Here is a 10,000-nt window from a genome sequence, read left to right on the forward strand (position 1 = left end):
TCATCCACGCAGAGATATCAGCCAAGCAGGCACAGATCTGTGTGGTGACCTGGGTATTGGGGGCGGAAAGAAAGAAAGAGTTGAGTGTCATCAGCATAAGCACGATGAGAAAAGCCATGGGAAGAGATAACAGAACCAAGAGACATGGTGTACAGAGAGAAGAGGAGAGGACCAAGAACTGAGCCCTGTGGGACTCCAGTTTGTAGGGGGTGAGGGTCAGAGGCTGAGCCCCTCCAAGTCACCTGGTAGGAGCGACCAGAGAGGTAGGAGGAAAACCATACGAGTGCAGATCCTGTGACACCCATCCCAGTCAGCGATGAGAGCAGAATCTCATGGTTGACTATCAAAGGCGGCCGACAGGTCGAGGAAGATGAGGACAGAGGAGAGGGATTTGGCAGAGTGGAGTTCCTCAGTGACCGCGAGCAGGGTGGTCTCAGTGGAGTGGCCACTCTTGAAGCTGGACTGGTTGAGATCATGAAGATTAGTCTGGAGAAGATAAGTTGACAGTTGGGAGCAGACCGCCCGTTCCAGAGTTTTAGATAGAAAGGGAAGACGAGAGACAGGCCGGTAGTTGTTCAGAGCAGAGGGGTCAAGAGTAGGTTTTTTGAACAAGGGAGTGAGTTTCAAAGTGTCGGAGTCAGAGAGGGGAGAAAAGGAGGATAGGGAGTTGGGGAGGGTAGGAGGGTCAGCAGGGGGATGGGTGGGGAGAAGGCATTGCGGATGGCATCGACCTTCTTTTCAAAGAAGGAGACAAAGTCATCAGGTGTGAGTGATGAGGGAGGTGGGGGGAGGGGGGTGAGTAGAGAGGAGAAGTTTGAAAACAGTTTGTGAGGGTTAGAGGTGGCTGCATTAATTTTAGAGTGAAAGAAGGAAGATTTTGCAAGAAACAGAGAAATAGAAAGATGATAGGAGGGCATGGAAGGAAGCTATTGCACTGGGGAGACAGAACCTTCTCCATTTTCACTCCGCAGCCCGCAGTTTGGTTTCGGTGTGATAGGTGTAGTGTATGTGCTATACTAATAGGCTGTGATAGGTGTAGTGTATCCGCTATACTAATAGGCTGTGATAGGTGTAGTGTATGTGCTATACTAATAGGCTCTTATAGGTGTAGTGTATCTGCTATACATCCATCTCTCCGACCATCCACTGTCACCTGTCAGCACAACCTACGCCACCTGTCTACCTCCACCCTCTCCTCTGCAATCCTCTCCTCCCTACCATCCGCGGAGTCTTTCTCTCCACTGTCTCCCGACGATGCTGCTACAACCCTCATGTCCTCCCTCTCATCTTCCTTTGACTATCAGAGCCTATTAGTATAGCACATACACTTCACCTATCAGAGCCTATTATAGCATATACACCCCACCTATACTAGTCCGTGGAGCCTGTTCTCTAGCGCACCAGTAGGAGCGGCACTTAAACGCCTGAGTAGTAGCAAGGTAGTACTGCAAGAGGAGGACACTCACCACTCTGTTGGAGCTGTGTAACAGGCCTGATGCAGAGAGCTGCAGAACTGCAGGTGGATAGGGGACATAAGTGCAACAGTATGCAAGTCCATGCATAATAATTATGTTAATCTCGTAACGCAAATAAATGTATAATAATGACATTAACTTCTTATGTTCACGAGCAAGTCACACATTCCCAAGTTTTTCCCCCAACTGACTCATTTAAACAGCGCTGTCGAAATTACTTCAGTAACTGGGGATTATACAGATGATTAGAACTGCAAGAGTAATTGATTAAATGAACGCAATATACAATTTTAGAATTCATGTTGATATCTAGCGAGGGATCCCACTTATAAATGATAGTCAATTCCGTAGTCAAAACACGTAGCAGATTGTAGAAATGTGTTGTATTCTGACCGCTAGATTGAACAGCAAGGCAGCAGTTGTCGAGACGTTTGGCAAGCTGAGCTAGCTAGTTAACAATTCTGTTTTGTACGGACATAATTTATATAAAATGTAAATCACCGATGTAAAAGTACAATACCGCAATTAACCCGCATTTGTAATTAAACGACATTTGATTTGGTTACTTTACTGAGTGCACCGGAGTACGTAGCTAAAATGACCTTTACATTGGCTCAGCATCACTAGCTAGCTTGATAACTAGCCAACACACCAGCAGACAATCATATAAACCCTACTCTGTTCAGTTGAGTGCGCACAGCATGAAATCTCACACTGTACACTCTTCACACACAATTTGATTATATTGCTGTTTCTCCAAAACAATTATAATTTGAAAGGGGGGAAATGTTAATGCGATGTCACTTACCGGAGGGAAGGCACGCACGCATCCCTGCCAACGCCGCCATGTTGAACAAATCTGCAAAATGCGCTTACGGCACACGACGACGTGATGTCATTAAAAAGCGACCGAGGTTATCTGAGCATGCGCCCACTACGGTCACGACCAGGACAAACTGTAGACTGTAGAAACAAATCGAATTTAAAGGTACAATCAGGGGACCAGGGTTTGCCATTCTCTGAGAAGCTCGCAAACTTCAGTGGTTACTCGAGGTATTGCAGTTGTGTAAGTCCATTCAAAACTACGAATTTACCCTAGGATTTATTTCATTCCGATTTGGTCCACATGGTTTTACGTCACACTGTACGGACCTGTTCACGGACACACCCGTGCATGAACGAGTATGAGGCTGTAATGGACTCATGGACTGATACGCTGAAAAGGGTTGAGAGAGAGTTCCCTGCACAGATCGCTTCTCAGGCCAAGAGATGATTACATGAATCCACATTCAGTGTTATAGCCTATTTTGTTTTGATGCTGTTGTTATTTTGATATTATCACTGTCAATATAACTAAGAATAATATTACCTGCAAAATAGTTCGTGTCCATAGTTCATTGTGATGAATCAACGAATAATTAAAAAATAAATAAAGCTGGCATATGCTGCTCTTAAACATAAATAGATAATGAGAATAGCTTAATATATTTAATTTTCTCTTTGTTTTTGAGACAATATACTATGGTGCTGATTAAGATGGTGGTGATGATGAAGACGATAAACCTGTCAATTACAAAGATGAAAACGTTATTGATATACAATAATACCCTAATCGCAAAAAGTATGATTTACCGACATCAGCTGTCAGTGAGATCCCTGGGCTTGTTTGCCTGACACAAGAAAGTCGTATCGAGGCGAGATTGTTGAGTGACACACGCAACGTGTTTCTCACATGCAGTCAGGTCTTTGTGGCCGTCATCGCAGATCGCAAAGGTAATTGGTTGGGAATGGTAGCAATGACTTTAAAGATAGTGTGCTGATCTCTGGATATTCTTCCTTCGCTTTAATCCAGAATGATGGCGGTGAGGCTGTTGAATTGAACAATGTTTTTAGTCCTCCGTCATTTGTAAGGGCAATTAACTGGTCCTCTTGATGTGATATGATAGGTTCTCTCTGCCGACGTCCAGAAATGGATCGCGGATCCATTCTTCGCTTTTTCTCGGGTCTTTTGAAGATGGGAAATATCGTTCAAATTCATCAGACAGAAATATCAGGCTATGTATTAACTGCGAAAGTCGCTCGGCCTAGAAACTGGCCAAGTTCTCGAACATGTCGAACAACCCCCCATCTACCCGCCCTGCCCAGGTTTTCATCTTTTTCATTCCTATTCCTCCCTTCACACAGCACACAAATTAGATGCTCACACACACACACACACACACACTCGCAAATGAGACGCACGCACGCAGACACACACACGCAAATGAGACGCACGCACGCGCGAATGAGACGCCCTTTGAAGGCAGAAGTCAGAGCCAGTTTTTGGTCACCTGAAAGCCCTGGGTTAAGGATCAGTATTCTGAGTAACACGGATATCAGTTTCATCAGATATAGGGCCGATTTCATGGACACCGTTTAAGCTTAGCACTGGACTCATTTTAGTTTGGTTTGGAGTATCTCCATCCAGAGATTGTGGACGATATGATTCTGAGTTTCCTTCAGCAGCTTCCCAGCCCTCCCTCTTTAAAATTAACGGCAGTTTGGAAAACTAGGCCTGTGCTGTTAATGAGGCAAACCACTGAAATGAAGACACCAAAGCACTGGAATACAAATACACTATTTTTATTTTCTACCTGGTAACAGAGAGACAAGATCTGTGATTGGTTGGAAAACAAATTACATAAAAAATAAAAAATAGCATATTTCTTTTTTTTTCCATTTTTTTTTTTTTTTTTTTTAAACCTATTGATTCATTTATCGCAATTATTCTGTTTAAAGTCTGAATTCTACCCAGCAACAGTGCATGGGGGAAAAGGTCCCTGATTGGTTGAGAAATAAAAAAAAAAATTAAAAAAGAAAGAAAAAAAGAATTTACAAACTCACATTATCTACATTACCCTACTTATCTCTGTCTGGTAAAAAAAAAAAAAAAAAAAAAAAAGAATAATAATAATATAGATATTCTTAAGGTAAGTCCAATAATAGGAATAAAATTAAAGTTGCGCTTGCATTCACACTGGATCCTCGCTCCTGTCTGTCCAGGAGAAAGTGAGGGAATTTGATGTACTCCTGTAACATGATCCCCTAACCTTACATGTCAGGACCATTCTGACAGTGTCCTGTCCGGTTGGGTTTCTAAACATACAGATTTCAGGCTTGCCTTTAAAGTACGTACGGTTCAACAAATCGGATTGTCTGTATTACAGTAAAGCAGTATTACAAACTTAAAGCCTCACCTTCTAGGTTAAAAAAACCCCCCAAAAAAACAAAAAGAAACAAAAGCACAAGAGAAAGTCACACATACTTTTAACCAACAGACAAATGGTGAATGATGACATTTTCTCCATGGCAAATTTGCTATGCTACAATGTTAAAACTCATTGATGCAGAACCAATCCCATTTCAAGAATTTTTGCACACTATATTCCACTGCCTAAGGTCACAAGGGAGACTTCCAAACAGCCAAACTTCAGCCTTCACCCAGGTGCTAGAGTAAACTGGGGGGGGGGGGGGTTAAACAGCATCTATAATTACAGCCAGAACTCGTTTACCCATGCCAACGTAAAAACCATTGCCCGGGTCCTTCAGCAGGGAAACGCTACAAGACGTCCCTGCCCTTTCCAGCGTATCCACACGGCAGAATGTGGTTGCTGTGCGTCTTCTGACCCGGTCAGCCTGGAGCAGCGCTGTGCGCACGCACGTGTGACGGGCAGCAGGGGCGCTACCGACCACGCTCCCCCAGCGTGTGGTTCGGCTGGCTGGTCTCAGTCCAGGGTGGGGGATGGGAAGCAGAGAAAATGGGCCGTAAAGCAGAATGACACTTATGCATTCATCAACCGGCGGCATGCAATTTAGAAGGGGGTTAAAATAAAATAAGAATGGGCTGAATGGGCTTGTGTGTCGACCCCAGGGCCCTGTGGCCCTGCAGATGGCACGCAACTCAGCGCTGAAATTCACTTCTCTCTCCTGGCAAGAGGTTAATCAAAAATAAAAAAAACACTGCTGTCCTCTACAAAACACTTAATTTCATATCAGACCTGAAACGTGTTCAAGCGCGAGAGAGCCCGTCCGTACAAAATGGCCGCCGGTCTGTGTGCGTGCTGACCCTCTTCCCACACGCAGGCAAACAGTAAAACAGCCAGGCGTATTTAAAGCATGATGGTGAGCCCCTAGAACCCGCCCCCAGCACAGCACGGTAATAAAGAGGAGATGCACTCACAGGCAGGGGGAGGAAGGGAGGGTGTGTGCAGGTCTGGGTGAGTGCGTCAGTCTGTACGTTTGAGTGTGTGAGCGGATGTGTGCGTACGCACGTCTGCGTGTGTGTGTGCGCACAAACGTGTGTGTGTGTGTGTGTGTGTATGGTGACAAATAGACGGAACTTCACTCATACACGCACTCACACTTTAAAACATTTCTGCATCATCAGCACGGAGAAAGACTAAACCCTGGGAACTGTTTTGCTTGGTTTCTGTTTGGTGATGAAGAGGAGGAAGAGGTGGAAGAGGAAAGCAGGGAGGGGGTGTGAGCAGGTGTTATTTCTTGGCCTTTCCACCCTTGGCTGAATTTCGAGGGGGGGTGACGGGGCGTCCAGAGCCCATGCCCCCTCCTCCAGTGTAATACAGCTTCTTATCCGCTGGCTTCAGGATCTGAGAGAGGGAGAGGGAGAGGGAGAGGGAGAGAGCTGTTCAGCAGCAGCATTTGACCTCCCAACTTAAAGGAAAAAACTAATATTTATTTTTGCTGAAACAAGGAAAAGACAAAACCGATAAGTGGGAAATGAATATGAAGTCAAGTCGACAACACATTGTAAGGACTAAAAGAAAAGTACTAATTTAATGAATATTTTAATATTAGCATTAGCATTATAGTCAAGATCATTGTTATTACAGTTGCTACAGTTACCATAGTAACACACTGATAAAAGATAATTAACTGTCAAGTGGACTATAGCTAAAAATAGAAACTTTCTAAACCGAAGAATTACCTCTCCAAATAGAGAGAAATTAACTGCTAATTCTCCCAATGTTCTTCATGTTCCCTTTATCCTGAAGAACAGATTTTTGTGTTTGTGTTGTTTTAAACCAAAATAAAGCCAAATTGAGATGAGCTGCTAATTTTCCCAACTTCTGGGTTGATTTTCTTCCTGAAATACAGATTGTGTTTTTGTGTTGTTTTTTTTAAATCTAAAACAAAGCCAAATTGAGATGATCTGCTCATTTCCCCAACTTTTGGGTTGCTTTTTCCTGAAGTACAGATTTTATTTGTTTTAGTTTTTAGATTTTATTTCAAATGGCTTTGGAAATACAGTATCCAGCACATATCCAGTTCTTAAGTTCAAAAGGAAAATACAAATGGAATGTGTTTAAAGAATCACCAGAAATCTACACAATAGACTATAAGACTGAGAAAGGAGTCAAAACTAAGTCAGACCTCCTCTTCTACACAGATCAACCCACAGCCTGGCACACTGCCTGTTGCCAGACCGATAGAAAGAACAGAATTGGAAAAGGAAGACAAGTAACAATCTATGAAGACCCAACTTAACCTGCACAGTAATCACCATCAACCTGCATCACAGAGGCACTGTCATGGTACAAGGCTCAGAAAACAGTCTAGAAAACTCTGAGATGAGATTCCTTGCATTGAGGGAGCCGGCGAACAAACTCAAAAAAGGTCTTGAAACTGAATCTCTGGAGATGACACCAAATAGTACCAAACAACTCAATAGAGTATTCACACCTGAACATAACCTGGCCTCCCCTCGACTTTCCGCCCAAGTGCAGTCACTGAGAGAAGGCATGTCTGTGTTGGAGAGGGAGTTTATGGAGTTCAAAGAGAAAGCTCTAAACAGTGAGGAAGTGATCAATCTGATGACTCAGCAGAAGTGCTAATGAGAGTCCTGTCTTACATGAGACAGAGAAGACAATAAGGCCCTGAAGACAGCAGTTCACAGGCTGAAACAGGAGCTGACGTCCTCAGTACACCACAGCCACCTAGAGGCTTACAGAAGCTGAGAAGAACTACGCAACCAACCAAGGACCACAGTTCCAGCCCGTCCCAGTACTGTGAACACTCAAGCCCCACTCCCCAACCCCACAGACAGCGTAAGTGAAGATGTCCAAAGGGAGGTACCCCCTCTCAGTAATGTTGACAGAGGTAAGCGAGAAGAACCCAGAGATCGTACTGATCCATATGACTCCAATGGTAAATTTATAGACATCAACAGACTCTTTCTTAGTAAAAGAGCCATCAAACTGTGGTGCCCAACCATTCAGACAGCCTTAGACTCACTAGAGGACAAGAGACTAAGTGATGCCGCATGTCATCATACACTCAGGGACCAATGATCTATCAGCAGGGACAGAAGACGTCGCAGAAGGACTAGACATGGTGGCTCTGAAAGCTACCAGAAAGCTCCCTGCAGCCAGGATTACCCTCTCCACTCTCCTGCCCAGGCTACATGTACCGCAGAGGACTACCTAGTCCATCAATGCTGATGTAGAACAGAGATGTGCCCCTCTACATAACTTCCACCTTGTCTACCATTCACACATCCTGCCCCACCATTTCTATGACCGGGTGCAGATAAACAGAGGCGGAGTAAAGGACATTACTCTGAACAGGAACTCGCAAACCAATGGCAAAATCCCAGAATTAACCACACCTCCTACCCAAATGCACAAGCCCTGCAGACCTCAACTAATCAGACAAACCACATCTCCTGCACTCAACACTGCCCCTAAATCTAACAATCTGAGACCAGCTAGTCCTCAAAAGGAACAAAAACAGCAACATCCGCAATGGTACCAGCAGCAACAGCAACAGTCAGCAACGCCAGCAGAAACTGTGAACACCAGCAACATCAATAACAACAGTTTCACCAACAGCACCAGATCCACCAGTGGCAGCAGTCTCACCAACACCAGTGGCAGCAACAACAGTTCCAGCACCAGGTCCACCAGTGGCAGCAACAACAGTTCCAGCACCAGGTCCACCAGTGGCAGCAACAACAGTTCCAGCACCAGGTCCACCAGTGGCAGCAGTCTCATCAACACCAGTGGCAGCAGTCTCACCAACACCAGTGGCAGCAACAACAGTTCCAGCACCAGGTCCACCAGTGGCAGCAACAACAGTTCCAGCACCAGGTCCACCAGTGGCAGCAACAACAGTTCCAGCACCAGGTCCACCAGTGGCAGCAGTCTCATCAACACCAGTGGCAGCAGTCTCACCAACACCAGTGGCAGCAACAACAGTTCCAGCACCAGGTCCACCAGTGGCAGCAACAACAGTTCCAGCACCAGGTCCACCAGTGGCAGCAACAGTTCCAGCCGCAGCACCAGCCTACAGAACAGCACAGCTGTGCAGCGGTGGTGACAAGAGACAAGCCAATATCAACCCTGAATATACCCTCCTGAAAAAGACACCTTGAGCTAGGTTTTGAAACAGCTGGTTGACCAGTTTGACCAGCTCCATAGGCTAATCTCAGAATCCCAATGTGTCCGATCACAACATCGTGTACTATAACAGTTTTATGTTCTTGGCTATTGTCGGTTGCATCTCACATACGCTAATTCAGAAACATTTCTGTACATTAGTGAAATGTAGCCTATGCTATATGGCGCTTCATATGTCAGTTATCAGGGGAAAATATGACCGATTACTGATCATTAATGCTGGGTTTTATACATAGCATATATATTTTTCCAGAGCACAGAGTGGAGGAGGGTGGTAGTGGAGTTGAGGATTAATGGGACGCACTTGTGGTCATGACAGGCTGTCTGACCGCTTTCAAGATGGCAGTTAGCTCAGCTAACATTAGCTTTTGATAGCAAAATATCTTGTTTGTTACTAGTAGCTAGCGATACAACTGTACAAAGCTATAATTAAGCTAGTCAACTTAAAAATATTTTCTTACACCAACTAATGTGTTATTTCCCTGGCTATCTATCCATCTATACTTCAGGCTTTTCTTGCCCTGCTGCTCTTGGATCTGATTTCGCTAAATATCTTTTATTATGCATTATGCATTATGTACCCTGGATAAATGGGTAACATCCTTTACACCACAAAAAACTGCATCTCTGGTTAGTCTGTAGCTATTCTAGCGATCAAATGTCTATTGGTGCGTCTTGTTGGGATAGGTAGCTAGCTCTATGCTTCTATGCTTAGCTAGCTAGTCTATATGGGCTTGGTGGTAAAGTTAACATTACTAGCTAATTGCGTTAGCTATGTAACGTTACATAGGACAGTTTAGCTGTAATGGCAACTTCTAGTTAGCTAGCTAGCTAACTATGTTATGAAGTTCTGTAAGGCATATAAATTAAACCAACAACAGCAGACTAGTTGTCACCACCAAGCTTCCAAAAGACATGGCCTTAATGTAACGTTATTTCCAGATTTGCAGCTATCAACAGCTAGCACATCCTGGCATGAAGCATGACATCTTTGTTCATACTCTTTCACTGCCTGCCACTACATTAATTACATGGATAGCCATCATAGCTCGCAATATAGGCAGAGCTAGC

The 10,000-nt window shown here is 44.4% G+C and overlaps 2 protein-coding genes across 4 annotated transcripts in view; both read right to left on the reverse strand.

The window, feature by feature from the left end:
* Positions 1-2,386, reverse strand: part of tufm (Tu translation elongation factor, mitochondrial) — a 10,958-nt gene extending 8,572 nt beyond the window's left edge. For all 3 annotated transcript variants that reach the window (XM_061223391.1, XM_061223390.1, XM_061223388.1), the window contains exons 1-2: positions 2,284-2,386; positions 1,467-1,513 (exon numbers count right to left, since the gene is read on the reverse strand). In XM_061223391.1, the coding sequence (XP_061079375.1) occupies positions 1,467-1,513; positions 2,284-2,323 (87 nt within the window). In that variant the 5' untranslated portion in view covers positions 2,324-2,386. The remainder of the gene's footprint in view (positions 1-1,466; positions 1,514-2,283) is intronic.
* A 1,695-nt stretch (positions 2,387-4,081) lies between these two features.
* Positions 4,082-10,000, reverse strand: part of LOC133114230 (serine/threonine-protein phosphatase alpha-2 isoform-like) — a 28,246-nt gene continuing 22,327 nt past the window's right edge. The window contains exon 7 of the mRNA XM_061223428.1: positions 4,082-6,121. Coding sequence (XP_061079412.1) covers positions 6,008-6,121 — 114 coding nt within the window. The 3' untranslated portion in view covers positions 4,082-6,007. The remainder of the gene's footprint in view (positions 6,122-10,000) is intronic.

Source organism: Conger conger, chromosome 16 (genome assembly GCF_963514075.1).
Source record: "Conger conger chromosome 16, fConCon1.1, whole genome shotgun sequence".
Taxonomy (NCBI): Eukaryota; Metazoa; Chordata; class Actinopteri; order Anguilliformes; family Congridae; genus Conger; species Conger conger.